The 24,452-nt window shown below is 41.4% G+C and overlaps 1 protein-coding gene across 4 annotated transcripts in view; it reads right to left on the reverse strand.

The window, feature by feature from the left end:
* Window positions 1-24,452, reverse strand: part of TRAPPC9 (trafficking protein particle complex subunit 9) — a 744,079-nt gene that overhangs the window by 272,359 nt on the left and 447,268 nt on the right. For all 4 annotated transcript variants that reach the window (XM_024250828.3, XM_009244129.4, XM_024250829.3 and 1 more), the window contains one exon: window positions 23,250-23,392. In XM_024250828.3, coding sequence (XP_024106596.1) covers window positions 23,250-23,392 — 143 coding nt within the window. The remainder of the gene's footprint in view (window positions 1-23,249; window positions 23,393-24,452) is intronic.

Raw genomic sequence — 24,452 nt, forward strand, 5'->3', positions numbered from 1 at the left:
ATCAAAACCACAATGAGATACCATCTCACACCTGTTAGAATGGCGATCATTAAAAAGTCAGGAAACAACAGATGCTGGAGAGGATGTGGAGAAATAGAAATGCTTTTACACTGTTGGTGGGAGCGTAAATTAGTTCAACCACTGTAAAAGACAGTGTGGCGATCCCTCAAGGATCTAGAACTAGAAATACCATTTGAGCCAGCGATCTCATTACTGGATATATACCCAAAGGATTATAAATCATGCTACTATAAAGACATATGCACACGTATGTTTACTGCGGCACTATTCACAATAGCAAAGACTGGGAACCAACCCAAATGTCCATCAGTGATAGACTGGATTAAGAAAATGTGGCACATATATACCATGGAATATTATGCAGCCATAAAAAATGATGAGTTTATGTCCTTTGCAGGGACATGGATGAAGCTGGAAACCATCATTCTAAGCAACTATTGCAAGGACAGAAAACCAAATACCACATGTTCTTACTCATAGGTGGGAGTTGAACAATGAGAACACATGGACACAGGGCGGAGAACATCACATACCAGTGCCTGTCGTGGGGGTGAGGGGCTGGGGGGGATAGCATTAGGAGAAATACCTAATGTAAATGGCAAGTTGATGGGTGCAGCAAACCAACATGGCACATATATACCTATGTAACAAACCTGCACATTGTGCACATGTACTCTAGAACTTAAAGTATGATAATAATAATAATAAAAGAAACCAGAAAAAGAACGAATGCTTAAAGGAAGCATAAGAAGGAGATAATAAAGGGCAGAAATGAATTAATTAAAATGAAAGCAGACAAATAGAAAAATATCAATAAACTAAAAAACTGATTCTTTAAAAAGATCAATATAATTGATAAACCTCTAGCCACAATGACAAAGAAAAAAGGAGAGATAACACAAATGACCAGTATAATAAATAAACGAGGAAATACCACTTCAGGCACAGACATTAGAAGGACAATAAGGAAATACTACAAACAACTCTACTCACATAAATGTGACAACTCAGATGAAATGCACCAGTTTCTTGAAAGTCACAAACTACAAAAATCCATCCAAGAAAGCACTTATCCACTGCTGGTTGTGATGGAAAATGGTACTACCACTCTGGAAAACAGCTTGGCAGTTTCTTACAAAGTTGAATAGTGAAAAACACATCATATAATCCAGTAATCCCAGTCCTAGGTATTTATCCTAGAGAAATGAAAACTTAAATAGGTAGCCTGAAAAGTCCTATATCTATTAAATAAATTAAATGTATTGTTTTAAAAATCATTCTGAAAAAGAAATCTCTATGCCCAGATTGTTTGCTTATGCATTCTACCAAGCATTTCAAAAAGAAATAATTCTATAAGTAGAAGAAACACTTCTCAGAACATTTTATGAGGCCAGCATTATCTAATACCAAAACTAGACAAAGACGGAAGAAAAAACGACCACGAATACCCTTCATACCAATAATCCTCAACAAATTTTTTGACACCAAAAAAAGCATCTGACAAAACTCAAATTTCATTCATGATTTAAAAAAAAAAAACACTCAACCAAGTATTAATAGAAAAAAAAACCCTTAATCTTCAAAAAAATATGGATGCTAAAAAGTACAGAATGCTGATGAATAAAATCAAAGACCTACATAAACAGAAGTATATGCAGTGCTCACAGACTGGAAGGTGCAATATACTTATCAATTTTTCCCAAGTTAATCCATAGATTTAACAAAATTTCAATCAAAATCCTAGAATGACACTGTAGATGTAGACAACCTTATCTGAAGATTTATATGGAAATACAAAGAAACAATAGAATGATTAAAAATAAAAGAAAAAACTTTGAGGACTCAGAGTTTTAGAGGATTCTACCCGATTTTAGTAGTAAAAGGTTTACTGTAGGGTACACTAACATAGTAGTAAAGACTTATTCTAGGGTACACTAATATAGTAGTAAGGACTTACTACAAGGTACACGAATCAGGACAAGTGTTGTATTGGTGAAAGAATATCCACATAGTTCTCTGGAGCAGAATAAACTGTCCAGAAATAGAATTACACACAGATACAGTCATTTTATTTTTGACTAAGAAGAGAATTCAATGGAGAAGAGATAATCCATTCAACAAATAGTGTTGGGACAACTGGATTCCACTTATCAAAAAAAAAAAAAAAGGAAAAGAAATTTAAACTTCACAATTTATACAAAAGTTACTCAAAACACACAGGTAAATGCAAAACAAAACTGTAAGATTTTACAAGAAAACATAAAAGAAAAAAAGCATAACCAAAAGTAGGATCCAAAAAAGGAAAATTAGATTTATTAAAATTAAAAATATCTCTCTGTGAAAGACACTGTTAAATGAATGAAAAAGTTATGGAATTCAAGAAAACATTTACAAATTACATATCAGATAAAGGACTTGTATCTATAATATATTTTAAAAACTTTTGAAACTCAACATCAAGAAAATGAATAACCTAATAAAACATTGGGCAAAAAGACTTAAAAAGGTACTTTACCAAAAAGCCAGAAAGACAAGTAAGCACATGAAGAAAGGATCAATGTCATTCATCACTAAGAAAGCACAAATTAGGCCGGGTGTGGTGGCTCATGCCTATAACCCCAGCACTTTGGGAGGCTGAGGCAGGTGGATCACCTGAGGTCAGGAGTTTGAGACCAGCCTGGCCAACATGGTGAACATGTTTGTGAACAACAAAAACCAAAACCTCGTCTCTGCTAAAAATGCAAAAAATTAACTGCACGTGGTGCCACGCTCCTGCAGTCCCAGCTACTCAGGAGGCTAAGGCAGGAGAATCGCTTGAACCTGGGAGGCACAGGTTGCAGTAAGATGAGATCGCACCACTGTACTCCAGCCTGGGTGACAGAGTGAGACCCTGTCACAAAAAAAAAAAAAAAAAAAAGTGCAAATTAAAACCACAGGAAGATACCACTACATGCCTATTAAAATGGGTAGAAAATCTTTTGAAAACTGACAATACCACATGCTGGTGAGGAAACAGAGCACTTACCCACTGCTAGTAGAGATGGAAAATGGTACTACCACTCTGGAAAACAGCTTGGCAGTTTCTTACAAAGTTGAATAGTGAAAAACACATCATACAATCCAGCAATCCCAGTCTTAGGTATTAAACCTAGAGAATTGAAAACTTAAATTCACAAGAATCACTCTACGTGAGTATTTACAGCAGCTCTATTCATAAACACAAAAAGCTGGGAACAGCCCAAACGTCCTTTAAACAGTGAATGGATCCACAGGCTGTGACATACCTGTACAACAGAAAGCAACTCAGAAATAAAAAGGATCAAACTGTTGACAGACTCAGTGACACAGACAGATCACAGAATGCAGAATGAAAGAAGCCACTCCAAGAAAGGAACACACAGTAATATTCCATTTATAAGACATTCTGGAAAAGCCAGACTATAGAGATGGAGAATAGATTAGTGTTGCCACAAGCGAGGGCTGGATGCAGAGCATGATTCTAAGTGGCAGTATGTGAAGTGTTGGGGGTAATGGAACTGTTCTTTATCCTGACTGTGATGGATACACCAAGCTATCTGTGTTGCTCATTGAAGTTAGAACTCAAAAAATCATGCACCAAAAAAGTTCATTTTACTCTATGTTAATTTAAAAAACATTTAAATCAATGCAATTAAAAAAACAAACATCATGATGAGTTTGAAGGACCACAGTGCATTAAGTTTACTCCAATACTGGTCTTGTTGCTTAATGGCTATAACATCATAAGCAAGTCATTTAATTTCTCTGATTGTCAGTTTCCCCAGTCCTCCAATGGGGATAACAATGCCTATGTTATGGAATTATTAGGAGGCTCCAGTGAAAAAAAGTAAGTGAAAGTGCTTTCTAAACCACAAGAAGAATACCACTATAAACATGGGGGGTGGGGCTATTATTAGCTTGGTTGCTGTCAGTGGAGCTGCAAATTTGCAATGACTCAATATTGACTCAGCTAAAAATGAGTACCCACCAAGGTCCAGCATGTCTAAAAACCATGGTGCCATGACTAGAAATCAAGTGAGACTCTCTTTTCCCCAAGTCTGGTAGATATCTCCAAGGCCTCCCAGGGTCTAGACACCAATGTTTGCTCATTCCCAGGAGTGTACTAAAGTGAATTAGCATAAAACTAAAACAGGTAGTGACGGCCACCCACACCTTTGGTCAAATTCATGTGGTCTTTTAAAATTCTGTAAGCCTGCCTATCTTCTTAATCAGTCTTCTTTCCAGAATGGGTAATCAATATGAGACTGGAGAGCTTTTTCACATTTTAAGAAAGCCAGGGAACCTAATTTAATCTGAAGCCCAGAGAAAACAAAGAACAAAGAATCAGAGGGTTTTCTGCTGATGTAACCTCATGCTTACCTCTGCCACACTGCTATGGAGCTTCCTGATCTCACGGAGGACTATGAATGACTACCCATCTACCAGATCAGGGTTTCTGAAACACAGCACACCAACCACCAAAAACCAAACCCTCGGCTCTAGATAAGACTCAATGAGTTAAAACCTCTAGCACCCAGGGACTCTGACCTTCTCTGGGTTTGGGCTTCACTGTGCAAGGTGAACCTGCAGAGTAGGAAGGTGCTGAAATCTCTATGGGGAAGGAACGCCAGCACACAGCACCAGCACGTGAAGCACAGCAGCGTGGGCACCAGTCAGGGAAGGTTCCGAAAGGAAGTGACTCCTGCACTCACAAAGGCACTGAGTATAATTCTAAGCGGCAGCCTGGTGAAGTTTTGGGGGTAAACGAGCAGGTCTACTAGGGAGAGGGCTCTCTAGTCACTGTGAACAGTGTTTGCAAAGGTCTCATGCTCAATCAGCACTGCTTATTGGGGGAAGCTTCCAGGACCTTCCTCACAGGAGTGAGGAAACGTGGGTTTTGGGAAGACAAGGGAGAAGGGCTGGGTCAGATTATGGGAAGTCTTGGGTACCAAGCTCTAGAACTGGAACTTGACCTACAGATGATGGGACTCACTAAAAGACATTAAGAAAATAGGGGGAAAGGTCTTAGCCAGGCATGGTGGTGCATGCCTGTTGTTCCAGCTACTTGGGAGGCTGAGGCAGGAGAATCTCTTCAGCCCAGGAGGCTGAGGCTGCAGTGAGCCATGATCACACCATTGCACTCCAGTCTGGGTGACGGTGAGACCCTGTCTTGAAAAAAAAAAAAAAGGAGGAGGAGGAGGAGGAGGAGGAAGGAAAATGTCATATATGTCTTTTAGAATACTTTGGAATCTACTGACAGAAATAACTGAAGGAAGAAATTGAAGGCAAAATGGCTGTGAAAAGTTGTCACAACTATTCAAGAAATAAATTAGGAGGCTTGTCCTAGGGGACAAAGGTGACAAGCCTGAGTCAACACATGGCTATTCAAGTAAAAAGAACAGGTTTAGTGGCAGACGGGAACGTGGTGGCATTTCCCCATCAACAACTGAAAAGCAACCCAGTCTTTGTGAAGGGTCTCTGAAGCTTTACGTTATTGAAGACAGTAAGGATAACTGTTTCTAATTTTTTAATTAATAAACTTTAAAAGTATCATTTTTTAAATGTTCCCTTAAGAGAAACAATTTGGAATGGCTGGAATCAAAAAGATAGATACAACAACAAATATTGGCAAGAATGTGCAGAAATCAGATACTCATATACTATGGGAATGTAAAATGGTGCAACCACTTTGGAAAACAATCGAGCGGCTCCTTAAACTATTTAAACATAGAGTTACCATATGATCCAGCAATTCTGCTCCTAGGTTTATACCCAAGAGAAATGAAAACATGCATCCACACAGAAACTTAAACACTAATGTTCATAATAGCATTATTCACAATAGCAGAAAAGTACAATCAACCCAAATGTCCGTCAAGTAATGAATGAACAAAATATATTATATCCATTCAACAGAAAATTATTCAGCAATAAAAAGAAATAACATACATAATTGTGGTTGAATCTTGAAAACAACACGCCAAGTGAAAGAGGTTAGTCACGTGTTGTTTCCATTTATATGAAATATCTAGAGTAAGCAAATCTAGAGAGACAGAAAGTAGATTAGTGGTAGATTAGTGGTTGCCTAGGGTGAGGGAGGGAAGTAGGGGAATAGAGAATGGCAGCGACGGGTACAGGGTTTCTTCTGGGAGGATGAAAAGTTCTAAAATCAGATTGTTGTGATGGCTAAACAACTCTGAATATACTAAAATGTTGAATTATACAGTTTAAGTGGGCGACTTATGTGGCATGTAAATTATATTTCAATAAAGCTGTTTAAAAAGAAGAAGGCCATTTGAGATCCTGAGTGTACAGGAAGCAGGGGCGCCCAGGAATTGGAGGAAAAGATCCACCAAACACTCACGGCGCACACAGCAATGCTTCATCTCTCAACTGACCCATATGCAGTGCCATAGTTGTTGAACAAACAGTTGAAACTTTGTTATACTGTCTAATTTGTGCCCAGGAGGGATCACTGGTTAAAGAGGAGAGCCATGAAGAACGCACGTAATCAGGGGCAATAACAGTAACTCTGCAATTGTGCCTCCGGGTGACAGTAACCCGGTCTCTGAGTTGCATTCATCTAATCAAAATCCATTTGCAGCACATCAAGACATTTGTAAGGCCTCAAAATACAACGTTTAAAATATAACATATAATGATGATTATGTCCAATTTTGCTTTTTGTTTTCTGGGAATTAAGACAATCCAAATTCACAAGAAATTATTTGTAGAAAAGTACTTGCAAATAACAACCTGAAATCATGTTTCATGGCATCACCATTTAAACTCTACAATGATTAAGCAAAGAAACAAAGAGAACTTTAAAAATGCAAAATGCAAGAATTCCAAACATAAGTTTGAAAAGAAACTCTGACTAATTGATGATGTTGAACAATCTATCTTTCAACATACATTCAATCCCCAAACCAAGCATGGTATACTTGTTTTTAATTGATGTTTATAAATCAGGCTTTGAAATATATTTAAAAGTATACAGTGCTTATTAATACAAAATCTTTAAATCTGTTATTATTTTTAAATGAACTTTAACATATAATATTTAGTAATATACAATCTAAAATAAAATATAGATCACGTAAAATTCTTGCTTTTAATAGTAATATGCATCAGTAAAACATAAAATAGGTCCTCTCAAGACAGACCGGTGAGCAGACACAGAATACTGTGAGATCATTCGCTAGGGGACAGTGCAGTTGCTTGGATAACAAGTGGATGACACGTGGAACTCGGGAGCACTAGTTATGGAGTCGGTGTCAGTCCAGATAGAATGTCAACCTGCTCCTACCGTGTGGAGGCTGGGTGCCAGCTCCTGCCCTGCACAGAGCTGTAATATATTAATAATAGGAATGGCAATAAAATGTGTGTTCATCATCTCAGGGCACGCAAGACAATAGGTAAGGGATGGGATGAAGCAGATACATTGAATTGTTAAGTTCCCTTCCAACAAGAGGGTCTATGAATTGACTGTGATGGCAACTTCAGGGCAGGGTGCTGTGTGGAGCCTGTGACACTGGTTCCAATTTGTTCTCCAGCCTCCTTTTCTCACAAAAGCAGGTCTCAGTGCAGATCTCGCAGCATCTCTTCTTCAGTCTTCCTTGGGGAGCTTCTCAAAGCACAGTCCTATCCCTCTCATCAACCACCACGAGGGATTTGCTGACTGGGCTGTTTCTCTGCAACTTCCACAACGAAGAGGGTGAGCCCCTTACCTTGCCCTGGAATATTCTTTCTGAGGATTTCTGAGAGGTAAAGCAGCCACTGATGGCAGCGTCCGGAGGATAAAATCACCGTCAAAGAGGAAGCAGGGCCACAGCTTGCTTGGCAGACCCAGCCTGGCTTGATGCTGTGCGCGCACTGGACGAACAGCAGGCACAGGGCACAAGCGTCGAGAGTAAACTCCGCCCTCACCTGCGGCTGTTGTGACCGCCTGTCACCTCCTGGCCTCCCAAACCTCGTCTACATCCGATGCCTCATTATAGATACAGAATGGTTGTTTTAAAAAACTTGGGAAGTTGATCAGACTTTTAAAATATCACAAAGGAGTCTTAATGTGGCATTTAAGATAATTCCTTTCAATATTTATTTTCTAAATATCCCAGCCACAGACCTGAAGAGTTGATATCCCAGTAGGAAAGGCTGGGTATAGGGTGCATAAAATTTCCCCATACATCTATTTCTTTTGCAATTTCTTGTGAATCTATAATCGTTTCAAAATAAACTGAAAAAATGACATGGGTCTGAATCAAACCAAGAGAATCTAAAAACTGTTTCTATTTTTAGTCATCTAAGGAGGGGAAGAGGGAAAAAGAGGTCTACAGACCTGTAGCTCCTTCCAGAGTTTAGAAGCATAATGGAATTGGACCATTTTTACCCTGTAGAAATGTACTTATCATAAAAAAAAAAGGAAAGTCTTAAGTCCTTGATACTTCAGAAGCGCATCCATAGACTCCCCCATTTCTACACTAGGTCAACCAACATTTAATATCACTTCTGTGGTTCCAATATGGTGCTCTTGTTAGGACAGCAGACTCATATTGTCAAGACATCACAGGACAGATGAGCACTGGCCCAGCTTATTACGCTCATTTTAAAAAGTACAGTCAGCAAGGATCAGGAAAACCAGTCATGTATATGATTTAAATGATCTAAATAAAAAAAAGTGAAAAATATTTTACGTTTATTTATACTTTGTACTTATTAATTTAGCAACAGATTTGTACAACCTATTCCCCCTAGCATCTTCCCTTTCTCATACACGACATCTCCATTTCCACAGATTCTCAGGACAAAGGCCTTGGAGTCACCACACCTCCTGTGAAATAGCAAGCCTCAGCCTATTTAATGTTTGTTCCGAGGATGTCAAGAACCTGACCATTCTTTCCACCTTGACCTACTCCTGTCCCAGAGTTACCGTGGCAGGACTGACATCCACTCCCACCCGTGGCGCAACAGCACATTCTCCCACAGCAGCTCTCCAGCTTTTCACAGCACGTCCCCCCTGCTACGCTGATGTTTGCTGTCTACACAACCTGCTATATTTATGCTTCTCGCCTATCTTTCTCCATTCAAATATAAGCTCTTTGAGAGCATGAACTCAACTTTACTCATTGCTGTCTTCAGTGCCTAGGACAGTGCTTCACAGAAAATAGGGTGCAAGGAGTATTAGTTCCAAGGAGGGAGAGAGGGAGGGAAGATGAATGCTATGCTGGTGAGGCTGCAGGGAACCAGGTCCATTGATGCAAACTTCACTGTACTCTATACCAAGAATTTTTGATGAACAATTTAAAATGATAGACCAAAATCTAGAAATTACTTATGACTTTTTGTAAGTCTTATTTCATTATTTATTTATACCATGAATAACAAATCAAAATTTAATTTTTAACAGTTATAACAACTAAATTTGTGGAATACTTTCAATTTTAGATTTTGTAAAATCTTAGATTTTTACAATTTAAAAAAAAATTAGTTCCCAATATCACACCATCTACAAAAAACATATGAAAGACGGATGAATGATCTCAATGTAAAATTATAAATATATTAGCAGGAAATCAAGGAGAACATATGCATAATCTTAAGTAGGGTAAGTTTTTTTTTAATGAAGCCCGAATGAAGCCAATAAGAACAAAATAATTTTACTAAAAATGTTCGCAAAAGATGACCAAAATAATTTGTAGTAAAATACAAATAGCAAATTCAGATAAGGTTAAAATATATGGCACACAAAACTTCCTGAAGATCAATAGAAAAAGATCAATAAAAATTTTTGAAGAGGCCAAGATTACATATAAGAGAATACACAGAAGAAATGCAAATGTTCAGTAAACATAAAGATGGTTTACCTTACTCAAAACTAAAGAAATTAAAATTATACACAGTGAGATATTTCACATTCATCAAACTGCAAACCATGAAAAGAATGAGATATTCAATGATGTCTATGATAGGGAGAAATGAACAGTCTCACATACTCAGGAGGGTAAATTATGGAGGAAGATTCCGTATTAAAACTAAATTTTTAGAATTTATATTACAAAAACCACCCACATATGCACAAAGTTTATATACAAGAATGTCCAATGCAAAACTGCTTGAAAGAGTAGAACATAGAAAACAAACCTCACTCAACAGAGAAGCATTTAACACATTATGGGGTATCTATCGGACAGAAGGGCACACGATCTGTAAACAAATGAGGAGACCTAGATGTACTGATATGGAAAGATGATCAACATATATCACATTTTTTTAATTTGCAAAAGATTAAAATTTTATTTCTATTTTAAAAATAATAGTAACAGGCAGGGCATGGTGGTTCAAGCCTGTAATCCTGGCACTTTGGGAGGCCAAGGAGGGAGGGTCCCCTGAGGTCAGGAGTTCAAGACCAGCCTGGCCAACAAGGTGAAACCCCATCTCTACTAAAAATACAAAAATTAGCTGGGCGTGGTGGCAGGCGCCTGTAATCCCAGCTACATAGGAGACTGAGGCAGGAGAATCACTTGAACCCAGGAGGCAGAGGTTGCAGTGAGCCAAGATTGTGCCACTGCACTCCAGCCTGGGCAACAGAGCAAGGGTCAGTCTCAAAAAATTTTAAAATAAAAATAATAGTAACAATATTATATATATTTAGATGAATTTAAAAATTTGGAAAAATTTGTGTCAAATTTTTAATAATGGGTGTCTATATGAGATGATATTGCAACAGATACTCATCTCTACTTAACATGCTTCCAGAAGGCATACTTTTTTTTTTTTTTTTTTTTTTTGAGATGGAGTCTCACTCTGTCACCAGGCTGGAGTGCAGTGGTACAATCTCGGCTCACTGCAACCTCCGCCTCCCAGGTTCAAGCGATTCTCCTGCCTCAGCCTCCCAGGTAGCTGGGACTACAGGTGCATGCCACCACACCCAGCTAATTTTTTTTTTTTTTTTTAGACAGAGTCTTGCTCTGTAACCCAGGCTGGAGTGCAATGGCATGATCTCAGCTCACTGCAACCTCCGCCTCCCGGGTTCAAGTGATTCTCCTGCCTCAGCCTCCCGAGTAGCTGGGATTACAGGTGCCCGCCATCTCGCCCAGCTAATTTTTTTATTTTTTATAGAGACGGGGTTTCACCATGTTGGCCAGGCTGGTCTCAAACTCCTGACCTCAGGTGATCCTCCTGCCTCAGCCTCCCAAAGTGCTAGGATTACAGGCGTGAGCCACTGCGCCAGCCAATTTTTGTATTTTTAGTAGAGATAGGGTTTCACTGTGTTGACCAGGATGATCTCGATCTCTTGACCTTGTGATCTGCCCGCCTCGGCCTCCCAAAGTGCTGGGATTGCAGGCGTGAGCCACCATGCCCGGCCAGGCATACATTTTGTGTAACAAGTTTGAATGACTAGCTTTCAGAAGAAAGAAGTCGGGGGAAAAACGTATTATTTTATATAATCATCCTACTATTTATAGATAAGGCAATGCAGGGCTCAGAGCATCTGAGAGACCTGTTCAAGGCAGGAAGTAGAGATCCATCCCCTCTAATTTCAAATCCTTTCTTCCCTCCACAAAATCAAGGTACCCTGCCACAGTTATTTGCTATGTCCCTACCACGTGCCAGTCATCTGAGAGACTTACTTAAAAGGGGAGACACAGAAAAGACACTGCCTATAACATACCTGTAAAGACTGAGAACAAGAGGGAAGAAGGGCGTGAACCCCATGTGCTGCAGGCTTGCCACACATCAGGCACACAGTTTCTTACTGGAATCCTCCCTACAGCCCGATAAGGAGGCCCGCTTTATAAAGATTCTATAACTCGCCCAACATGGCAGAGCTGGGATTCCAACACGAGGCAGTCAGCCTCCAAAACCCAGGTCCTCCACCTCTGGGCCCTCCTGCATCCTGCTGGTAAGGCCGAGGCCCCCCCAGTGACTAGGGGCCTGATGCAGCCATGAACAACACCAAGCTCGTTCTTTCTTCTCATCTGCCTGAGTCCCTCACCTGCAAAATGGGGCAACACGTTCTCTAGCCCACACTCCCTAGCATGTCAAATGTACAAGGACAGGCGCTGAAGTCTCCCCTGAGCCTCTGAGGGGGATTGAGGGACTAGCTCACTTTGCAGAGGGTCACTGTAAGTTCTGAAAAGTGGCAACACCTTTTGCTTCCTAAGGAAGCAAAGGGGTCACAGGGAGAGCAGGGTGTCTAGCAAGGCGCCTGGCACTAGTGTGTGCTCAATAATCATCCAGTTCCTTTATACACTGAGATGACAGTGCCTCAACACCTACATGCACAGGGCTGACCGGGCCACACCGAGGAAGGAAGAATGCTAACAGCCTGGTCAATGGGACCCTAAGTGTAATGGATAATTAATGCTTTTGTGAAAAGACGACGCTGCTCTTGGGCACCTGCTCAGCCGGTAAGGGCCAGATGGAGTTCAAGCCCATCAAGCCCACCACAGCCGCAGCGGCTGGGTTCCACTCTGACCGCGACCCTGCCTCTCCGTGCACTCCTTCAGGAACCTGTCTGTACTGGGGCTCCAAACTTCTTCCTTCTCCAGCACTGCACTTCCTGTCAAGCCACTCCTGACCCTAAGGGAAGGAAAGTGTACTCCCCAGTCATCTAAACAAACAACTCAACTCCCACTGTAGGTCCTCCGGCTGGTCAACGCAAATCTAGTTGTTCTCTCTCCAAAGCTCCTGCCACACGTCATTCACACTGCAGCGTTTCTTCAACAATTCGATTGACCACTGACTGCTTACTTCACCTGCTGCTGCCCAAAGAGTCACAGAGTGGCTGCCTTCAGACAGCTGACCATAGGTGAAAGGGAGGCCAACAAAGGCTTCAGGACCCGCTGAGGTCAGTGAGGTCCTTCGGGAGTGCTGGGGCCAGCTGCTGCAAAGCCGCCTGTGTTTGCAAGACTGGCTCATCCCTTTGTCCCTAGAACCTGACACACAACAGAAGTGCACACACACAAGGAAAATGACAACCACCAATTTTCAATTATCTGCCTTGTGTCAGGCACTGTTTATAATTTTTCAGACACTTTATAGGCGGTTTTTAAACACACAGTTTTACAACCCTGCACAGTCGGTGTTATCTCCTTTTCAAGATGAAGGAAAAATGATGTTTAGAGAAATGTGAATGGCTTGCTCAAAACCACAGTGCCAATGAGCAGGAGAATCAACACTGGAAATCAGATACAGGCGCATGGGGCTCTCACTCCTGGTGTGCACTGCAATTCTAAATTCTTGTTAAATTTAAAACCAATCTAATAAGTAAACATAGCAACTGGAAAAAGATCTACCATGATAAAACTCCATAGTGCCCCTTCCAGGGAGGAGCTGTCCCCATCACACAGGGAAAGTGACGAAGGCCTCGGTGGCAGGGTGTCTATCAATAATGTCATAACGATTACACCCCACGCCCTGCTCAGAGGAGTGTATTTTCCACATAGATCAGAGTAGAAATGTCTAAGAGTGGATCATTTATTGTAACAGGCTAGAAAGAAATTGCTCCTCAGGAGAGAGAGAGGCTCGGCACTCAGACAGGGATGGTCCAGCCTAATCCATTTCCATCTCGTCCCTAACAAGGTTACCAGGCAGCTCTGTGTAAAAAGCAAATCTCAAAGGTAATTGATCTTTTAAATAAAAGTCAGCTGAGACCTATGTACTCCCTGGAGGGAGAACAGTAAAATAAATAATAATAATAATGAGAATTCTACCTATCTATATTGTGCTTTGGCATTTAGAAAAAACTGCCCCCTCTGTTATTTAAATGGATTCTCTTATCGCCCTGGTGAGGTGAGCAGAGCTAAGAGGCTCACTCTCCCCCTAGGGAGGGCAGAGACCAAGCTGCAGCAGAGAAACACACTCCTCCAAAGATACGGCTCCTACAAAGGGTGTGTTCAGCGGCAGAAAAGACACCAGAGCCCAGGACTCCAGGCTCCCAGGTCAGAGCAAGTGTGGCAGCAAGCTTTGGTCTGGGTGTCCCCAAGGCCACAGTTCAGATTGCCTCCCTTCCACTCACGAATGCGCAGGACAAGGTGAGAATGTAACACCCCCAGATAGGAATGCCAACGTCAGAGGGTTCTCGGGAGTGTGCATGGGATGCCCAACGCAACACCCAGGGCATGCCCTGGAGTCTAGCAGGCCGTGAATAAATAGGACTGCTCTTCCTTCGCACGCTCTCATATAGAAAACCATCATTTTAAAAAATATCAATAGAAAAACTGCAGAAATTATCAATATCAGTGAGAGGAGCAGACAAACAGACTACCCCAGGAGTAAATAACTCACATCCATTTGTATTTTGGTTTCACAATAGAGTATATGATTCATGTTATGCCAGCAGTAAAGTAGTCTTTTGACATATATTTGGCTTCTATTTGCACTAAAATTAGTCTGAATCTCTGTGCAGGCTCGCACTGACATGTATGTGGCCATCTTCATTGTCCATGCTGCAGTGGCCTGGAAGCCAGGACATCTAGATGCCAGCCCTGTCACCTGCAAGCTGGATGAACCTGAGCAAATCAGAAAACTCCCCGGGCCTCGTTTGTGATGCAAATGTGTTGAAATGGGCCATCTCTGGGGATGCATATAACTCTAACATGGCATGATGCCAGAGCAAAAATCTTCACCTGTGAGCAAAATGAAAAGTAATGAATTCACAATACACCATGCATCACGTAACTTCAATAAACTGCAAAGGCCAAGAGCCGAAAATGCATACTAATTCTGTTGTATTCCAGGCCTTGCAATTTACACAGGTCCCTGTTAAGAAAAATAGAATTTAGCACTTTGGGAGGCCGAGGTGGGTGGATCACTTGAGGTCAGGAGTTAAGAGTCCAGCCTGGGCAACTTGGTGAAACCCTGTCTCTACTAAAAATGAAAAAAAAAAAAAAAAATTAGCCAGGCACGGTGTCTCATGCCTGTAGTCCCAGCTACTCAGGAGGCTGAGGCAGGAGAATCACTTGAACCTGGGAGGCAGAGGCTGCGGTGAGCTGAGGTCGTTCCACTGCTCTCCAGCCCGAGCAAAAGAAAAGAAAAATAGAACTTAAATATATATATAAACGGGGTCATCCCTTTTCTACAAAAAAACACCTGAATGAATAGAGTCTTGGTGTTTTACATCCTGTCATTCCTAAGTCTTCACCGGCTGCCAACCGTGGGGCAAGGTACTGGGTCCTGGGAGGCAGAGGTTAACCACCTGGCTCCATGTTCCACAGAGCTCAAAATCTAGTGGCAGAACCAGAAACCTAACATTAACACTTCTCCTGTTCCTCCCACTATGGGTGGTGAAATTCTTCTTTCTTCAAGAATTAGTACAATGTTTCATTTTTGTGTGATGCCTTTCCAGATCTCCCCAGTAAAAATTAGGTGCTCTCTCCAATGTATATATCATTTTCGTACATGAAATGTTAAATCAAGGTTAAAATTTACATACAATGAAATACACAAATCTGAAGTGTATACTAGTCTGATTATTTGTCTGCAACCCTATAACCCACACCCCTATCAATATATGCAACATTTCATCAAGTCAGAAAGATATTTTCTCTTCCCTTTAGGGTGACCAACCGTCCTGGTTTGTACTGAGGACTTTCCCAGGGTGAGGGAGTTTCAGAGCTAAAATCTAGAAAATCCCAGGCAAACCGGACAGTTGCTAACCCTAATCCCTTCCCAGTCAATTCCTGCCCCACGACACCTTAACCCAGAGTCAACCACTGGTTAGATTTCTTGTATCATAAAACAGGTTTTCCTGTTCTAGAAAGGTGTACACATGGAGTCACACAGTATGTTTCTTTTATGACGCGATTCCTTTGACCAGCATCATAACTTTGTGCTGACCCCATTTTGTCGCATGTACCAGCAGCTTTTATTTCTGAGGAGTATTCCATTGTGTGGCAGCACCCCACATTGTTTATTCATTTACCTGTTGATGGGCATTTGGGGTTGTTTCCAGTTTGGAGTTATTAGGAATAAAGCTGTTATGAAAATACTTGTAAGAGTCTTTTTGTGGATGTGGACTTATATTTCTCTTGAGAAAATACCTAGGAATGAATTGCTGGATCACTGGGAAGGAATATGTTTTAATTCATGAGGAACTGCCTGACTGATTTTCTAAAGTGGCTACACCAGTTTACACTCCCAGAAGCAGTTTATGTGAATTCTGGCTGTTTCACATTCTCCCTAACATTTGGTGTTCTGTTTTTTTAATTTTAGCCATTCTAGTGGGTATATAGTAGTATCTAACTGGGGTTTTAATTTGCATTTCTCTAATGATTAATAATGTTGAACACTTTTCAGAGATAACAGGTCATTTGAGAAATATCTGTTCAAATCTTCTATTTATCACCCTTCTAGAATTGTACAACTTCATCAATAAGATACAAGATGTTTGTTACATAAATATGTTACAATTTTTTTAAATCTTAGAATGTAGTTTGTCTTTTAATGAGCTGAAGTTTTTAATTTTGATGAAATTCGTCCTATCAACTCTTAGTTTTATGGTTAGCAGTTTCCGGCCCCATCTAAGAAAATATTTGCCCCCAAATCAAGAAGATACTCTGCTACATTTTCTTTGAGAAGGCTTGCAGTTAAAGGTTTTACTTTTAGGCCTAAAATTCATCTCCAGTGAATTCTTGGGCAGATGTGATGTATGGGTGAAGGGTTGTTTTTATTCCCCCACATAGACGTCCAGTTGTTCCAGCATCTTTTATTAAAAAGACTTTTCTTTCTCCATGAAATTGGTTTTGCATCTTGTTAAAAATCAGCTGATGAGATACAATTGGAACTATTTCTGGACTATTATGGTCCATTGATCTCTTTGTCTGTCTTTACACCAAGAACATACTCTCTTGATTACTACAGCTTTACATTGTCTTAAAATCATACGGTGTAAGTCCTCCAACTTTGTTCTTTTTTGTCAAGTTATTTGTCTATTCTAGGTCTGTTCAATTTCAAAATAATTTTATAATTCCACTAAACAAAAATCCTGCTAGGATTTTGATTGAATTGCATTCAACTTACAATCAGTTTGGGGAAAACCACTGTCTTAAGAAAACTAATTCTTCCAATCACTAAGCATGGTATACTTTTTTTTGATACAGAGTCTCGCTCTGTTGCCCAGGCTGGAAGTGCAGTGGTACAATCTCGGCTCACTACAACTTCCACCTCCTGGGTTCAGGTGATTCTCCTGCCTCAGCCTCCCAAGTAGCTGGGACTACAGGCACCCACCACCACACCCAGCTAATTTTTCTATTTTTAGTAGAGAGTGGGTTTCACCATACTGGCCAGGCTGGTCTTGAACTCCTGACGTTGTGATCCACCTGCCTCGGCCTCTCGAAGTGCTGGGATTACAGGCATGAACCACCGTGCCCGGCCACCTCTCTAATTATTTAAGTCTTCTTTCATTTCTCTTTATCATGTTTTGTCACTTTCTAAGTAGGGATAAGATTTGTAGAAATGTTTTCCTAAGTGTTTTATGATTTTGCTTCTACTGCATACATTAGTTTTTAAATTTCATTTTCAAATTGTTAGTTGCTGGTATATAGAAACATAAGTGATTTTTTTTTTTGAGATGGAGTCTCACTCTGTCGCCCAGGCTGGAGTGCAGTGGTGTGATCTTGGCTCACTGCAAGCTCCACCTCCCAGGTTCACGCCATTCTCCTGCCTCAGCCTCCCAAGTAGCTGGGACTACAGGCGCCACCACCACGCCCGGCTAATTTTGTTTTTGTATTTTTAGTAGAGATGAGGTTTCACCGTGTTAGCCAGGATGGTCTCGATCTCCTGACCTTGTGATCTGCCCACCTAAGCCTCCCAAAGTGCTGGGATTACAGGCGTGAGCCACCGTGCCTGGCCACATAAGTGATTTTTAAATATTGAGTGGCATCCTGCAATCTTGCTAAATTGACTTATTATTTCTAATAATTTCTTTGGTGTGGCAGATTTCTTACAATATTTATGTACATAATCATACGTACCATACAAAGACAGACATGTGACTAATAATAATTTTACTTCATTTCCTATTTTAATACCCTTATTTTCTTTCCTTATTGCTCTGATTAGGACTGCCAGAAAAATAATGAATACAGTGGAAACATGCCTTGTTCTTATTCTTAGAAAAAAAGTCATCAGACTTTCACCTCTAAGTATAACATTAACTATGGGGTTTTTTGTAGATGGCCTTTGTCAGACTGAGGAAGTTCTCTTCTAATCCTAGTGTACCGAGTGTTTCTGGCATAATTAAGTGTTGACTTTTGTCAAATAATGTTTCTTTATCAACTGATATAATCATATGATCTTTCTCCTTTATTCTGCTAACGTGATAAATTCTAATGACTGATTTTTCAATGGTAAAACAACCTCATACTTCTGAGTAAAACCTGAATTGTTCATGCTGTTTTGTCCCTTTCATGTATCACTGAAGTTGATTTGATTTTTTGTTTTCATATTTCACATGTATATACATGAGGTTATTGCTCTACGGTTTTCTTTTCTCATAATGTCTCTGTCTGGGTTTGGCATCAAGGTGATGTTGGTATCATAAAATGGAAGTTGGGAAGTATTTCCTCCTTATTTTCTGAAAAAGTTTTTGTAAAGGTGATATTATTTCTTTCTTTAAAAAGCCTCATATATTTCAGAGTGGAGCCATCTGGGCCTAAAGTTTGCTTTGTGGGAAGTTTTTAATTAAGAATTCAAAATCTTTAACTGATGTGTGACTATTTATTTTTTCTGTTTCTTTTTCTTGTGTCAATTTTAGTAATTTGTGTCTTTTTTTTTTTTTTTGAGACAGAATCTCGCTATGTCACCTAGGCTGGAGTGCAGTGGTGCAATCTTGGCTCACTGCAATCTCTGCCTCATGGGTTCAAGTGATTCTCATGCCTCAGCCTTCCCAGTGGCTGGAATTACAGGCATGCACCACGTGCCCAGCTAATTTTTCTATGTTTACTAGAGACGAGGTTTCGCCATGTTGGTCAAGCCAGTTTCAAACTCCTGACCTCAGGTGATCCGCCCGCCACGGCCTCCCAAAGGGCTAGGATTATAGGTGTGAGCCACCACGCCTGGCCATCATTTTTCTTTTTTTTAAGAGACAGGCACCTTCTCTGCCACCCAGGCTGGGGTACAGTGGTACGATCGTAGCTCACTCAAGGCATCCTCCTGCCTCAGCCTCCTGAGTAGCTAGGACTACAGGGATGTCCCATCACACCCGGCTAATTTTTTTTAATGTTTTGTATGTTTTATGATTTTTCATAATATTATCTTATCCTTTTAATGTCTGCGGAATTAGTAGTAATGCCACCTCTTTCATTCTCGTTATTGGTTATTTGTGTTTCCACATTTTTTTCTGACCACCCTAGTTACAATTTATTAATTTTAATGTTAATCTTTTCAGAGAACCAACTATTGGTTTCACCAACTTTATGAATTTATTTGTTCATACTCTATAGCACTGATATCCACTCTTTATTATTTCTTCTGCTTACTCTAGGTACATTTTGCTCTTCCTTATCTAATAAAGAAGCAATATCACTGATTTTAAGCCATTCACCGTTTCTAATACAAACATTTACTGTATTATAAATAACAACTAGGCACTTTGGGAGGTTGAAGCAGGAGGATTGCTTGAGGCCAGGGGTTTGAGACCAGCCTGGGCAAGATAGTGAGACCCCCATCTCTACCAAAAGTTTAAAAAATAAACCAGTTGCGGTCCTCTGCACCTGTAGTTTTAGCTACCTGGGAGGCAAGGCAGGACGATCACTTGAGCCCAGGAGTTTGAGGTTACAGTGAGCTATGATGGTGCCAGTGCATTCCCACCTGGACAACGGAGTGAGATTCTATCCCCAAAAAAAAATACACATATACACACACAAAGTAGGTGGAGCTGATTAAAAGAATTGTCCAAGTTTTCTATATTGTTACTAATTTTTTTGTCTACTTATTTTACCAAATACTGAGAGATAAATGTTGAAGTTTTCAACTACGATGGTGGGGTTATCAATTTCTCCCTTCAGTATGTCAGTTTTATTTTGAAGTTATATTTGTAAACAGTTTCATTTGATCATTATGTACTTTTGATGACTTGATTTTGCTGTCATTAAAATTGGACAAAAAAAAGAGGATATAAAATTGGACAAAAAAAAGAGGACATAAAAATTGTCCTCTTTTTCTATTGAAAGTCTAACTGTTTGATATTAAGATACCCAAACCAACTAATTATTTGTGTTTACATATGTCTTTATGTCTTTTCCTTCATCTTTTTGTTTTTACATCATGCATAGTTAATGTCGATTTCCTATAAAAAGGTAGTTGGCATCTTACTTTCTTATATAGTTTGACAATCTCCATTTTTAAAGGTAGTATTAAATCTATTTACATTTAGTGTAACTCTGGATACAGTAGATTTGAGTCCTCCACATTGCCATCTGTTTCCTATTTGACTGTATGTTCCTCGTTCTTTTCTCCTCCTTTCTTGATACCTCTTCCCCTTTTTTTGGGTTAAGTATTTTTAAATATTCCATTTTATCTCTTCTGGCTTATCATCCATTCCTTAAGTGGATTGCTCCAGAGTTTACATGTATCTTTAGCTGATCACATCCTAACTTCAAAAAATATTGTAACAATTTGCATATAACACAAGAACTTCTATTTTCCCACCCATTCTTTGTGCCACTTTTTTGTTACATATTTTATTTGTATATGTGCTATACACTACAGAATGAAATGTTCTTATTTCTTTAAGTAGTCAATTAATCTTTCAAAGAAATTTTAAAAGTGAAGGAAACAAATCTTTTCTATTTATTAACTTATTTACTATTTATTAGGTTCATCACTCCTTTATATAGTTTCCGGTTTCCATTTGCTTTTATTTCTAATGGATGAGCTTATATCAGGCTAGTAAAAAACAGAAATTGTGCTCCATTTGTCTCTTAAACCAGTGATCTCTTTATATAGCACCTGAAACTTTGGAAGTGTCGGCTTAAGGAACAAATGAAACTATTTCCAATACACTCTGGTAAGTGCATTATCAGAAGTACATGTAATGTTAAGGGACCCACAGAAAGGCCAATCCACTCTGCCGAATCACACTCAGAAAAATTTTACAAAAATGGTAACATGGGTCAAGGTCAAACAGGTATTTTCCAAAAGGTTGAATAAAGGATCTTCGTTTAGAAGAGAGAACAGTGTTAGAAAAAGGTGTGTGCAGAAGCTCACTGGTGTAAGCCACCTGCACATATCCCAGCAATGGCGAGGAGCAAAGTGCCCTTTGCACAAAGTATGGGACTGGGGCAAAGGGACTGAAGGGGAAGATCTGGGCCAGATCCTTAAGCACCATGGATGTCATAGGAGGGACTCTGGACTTTATCTCATCAGCACTGGGAAAGTATGTGTCAGAGCAGTGGCACGGGCACATGTGTACTTAAAGGATGACAACGGGAAACAAGGCTGTCAGCAGAGAGACCAACGGAGCAACTCTCTCTACAGTGACAAAGGCGTGCAGTGGACTGCAGAGTCATTGGGAGACATCTCAGAAGTCCAATCCACAAGGCTTGGGGACCACTTAGACTTAGGAATAACAGAAAAGGAGAATTAGAAGACATGAAATCTCAATCCCAAGAGCAGGGAAAAGAACCATGGAAACCAAAAGAAAACGGAGCAAGGGCCACAGGCTTGGGGGCAGGATCCGCATAGTGCTTCAGCTGACCACCCACGCTTCCAAACCTCTGTGTGCAGCAAACCACAAAGCGGCATTTTTCTCATCTCAACTGTCATTGAGAACTGCAGGGGTCATGACGTGAAAACCAGATATCAATAGGGGGAAAAAAAAGACGAACTCAGTGACAACCTGTGCCGCTTCCAAGAATTATTTATGTGGGCAACGGCAGCAGGAGATGAGGGGATGAGAAAGAAACACACACCAGGTTCATGATGGAGCAAATGTAATGCTCACAAAGGGCCTGAAATACTCTAACATCCGCAGCCATCCTGGCCAAGCCTTCCCCAGGGGCAAGTGCTTTAATGCTCTATACAAATTCAAAACAGAGGCGAGTCTTGGCAGGAAAGGCTCTTACTCTGAGGACTGAAAAGGTGACAGATGATGAAATGTGATGCTAAAAGGCCCAGCTAAACCACTAATTCTTGCTGAAGGCATTCTCCAATGGCTGGGAAGAAAAAGAGTCGTTCCTATAAACTAAAACCACACTTATTATTTAGAGCTGTATCATTTTCAAGGGATTTTATGCCAACATTAACATGGACAACAACATGCTGTCTGACACTGCAGCACACAGGGCCCACTGGAGGAGGAGGGGCTGCATGGGATCCCCCCACTGCCCCCTTCGAGGATAGACAGGTAAGCATTTAAATAATACCCATCCAGCCCACCCTACTCAGATAGGCAAGACGTAGCCGTACAGGAACATCAGGACGAGCTCGGAGGTGAAGAGCACCTGCTTCCCGAAGGCTGCTGGCACTGCGGAGGAATGGCAGCCACAGAGGGTCCCCAGCTGGCAGGAGCTTCACCTCCAGCTTCTAGATTCCACTACTCCAACGTCGCCAGAGGGGAAAGTTTTGGATGAGAAACTATCATTCTCTCACCTCAGAAAAGAATACCCTGAGTATCTCTCGCCACTTCTGGGTTTCAAGTGTACAAACTGTCCAATTTCTTTCTCCCTGAAGAAAGACTAGGTCTGGAAAGCAGGCAGGAGAGAAAGCCTTTGTATGAGAAGGGCCTCCTGGGCAGAAATGACCCGATGCCAAGATGGCTTGGAGCTCCACAAAGTGCCCATCTTATGAGGATGCCAGGAATGACGCAGAAGAGATGCTGGACTTGTCCAGGAGTCCCTAAGACACGTGCTATCCATTGAGCCCCTACTAACAGGAGAGGCAAGCCAGAATGCGGCCAGGCCAGGCTGGGCGGGAAATGTGTGTGCACAGTGAGAACCACACATAGGAATGCTGCACTCATCAGCATTATTACTACAGCACGGCATGATATGTAAAGCCCATTCACTTATGACCACCTGAGAGGCAGTTCTCATGTAATACCTGGTTTCCTAATGAAAAACCTACATCCCAGAGAGGCTAAGCAACTTGGCCCAACGGCACGGATCTGATGGGATGCAGGACAAAAACACACTGAGGTCAGGATTCCAAACACAGCGCTGTTGAGACTCTAGAACAAGACTGCGGTGCGGCAGGAAGACATTTACCTGGTTGCTGGGAGAGTGCTGACTCGGGTGAAAAATACAGACGGCTCGACTTCTACATGCAGCCCCAGGGAGAGATTCCTGTAATATCCTTCAGTGTGGCCCGGGCCTCCAGAGTATTTGAAATTCAGGATAGCTTCCAGGGTCTAAAAGATGTAAAAAAAACACACACACACATCAGTAACTCTCTAGTTTGATCCACCAGGAGGCAAGCGGCTTCACTTAGGAAGAGTCTGAAGATAATCCCAACCAGTCAAGTCATCAGCATTGGCCGACTCACACCCCCGGCGGGCACCGACGCACACCCCTGGCAGGCACCATCTTACACCCCCGGCGGGCACCGTCTTATACCCCCGGATGGCACTGTCTCACACCCCCGGCAGGCTCCATCTTTCCTGTGATGCCCCAGAGTCTACACAATTCTCAGCCTGTAGGTGCAAACGGAAAGGGCTTCCAAAACTTACTCTGTGGTTAAATATGGCTTCTTTTTTTTTTTTTGGAGATGGAGTCTCACTGTCACCCAGGCTGGAGGCAGTGGCACAAACTCAGCTCACTGCAACCACCGCCTCCCAGGTCCAAGCAATTCTCCTGCCTCAGCCTCCCAAGTAGCTGAGATTACAGGTGGACACCACCACGCCTGGCTAATTTCTGTATTTTAGTAGATATGGGGTTTCACCATGTTGGCCAGGCTGTTCTTGAACTCCTGAACTCGGGTGATCCACCCGCCTCGGCCTCCCAAGGTGCTGGGATGACAGGCGTGTGGGATGACAGGCATGTGGGATAACAGGCATGTGGAATTAGACGTGTGGGATGACAGGCATGTGGGATGATAGGCGTGTGGGATGACAGGCATATGGGATTACAGATGTGTGGGATGACAGGCGTGTGGGATGACAGACGTGTGGGATTACAGGCGTGTGGGATTACAGACGTGTGGGATTACAGATGTGTGGGATTACAGGCGTGTAGGATTACAGACGTGTGGGATGACAGGTGTAAGCCACCGCAGTGCTGGGATTACAGGTCTGAGCCACCACGGTGCTGGGATTACAGGCATGTGGGATGACAGGTGTGTGGGATGACAGGCGTGTGGGATTACAGACGTGTGGGATTACAGACGTGTGGGATTACAGGCGTGTGGGATGACAGGCGTGTGGGATGACAGGCGTGTGGGATGACAGGCGTGAGCCACTGCGCCGGCCTAAA

This window comes from Pongo abelii, chromosome 7 (assembly GCF_028885655.2).
Source record: "Pongo abelii isolate AG06213 chromosome 7, NHGRI_mPonAbe1-v2.0_pri, whole genome shotgun sequence".
Lineage (NCBI taxonomy): Eukaryota > Metazoa > Chordata > Mammalia > Primates > Hominidae > Pongo > Pongo abelii.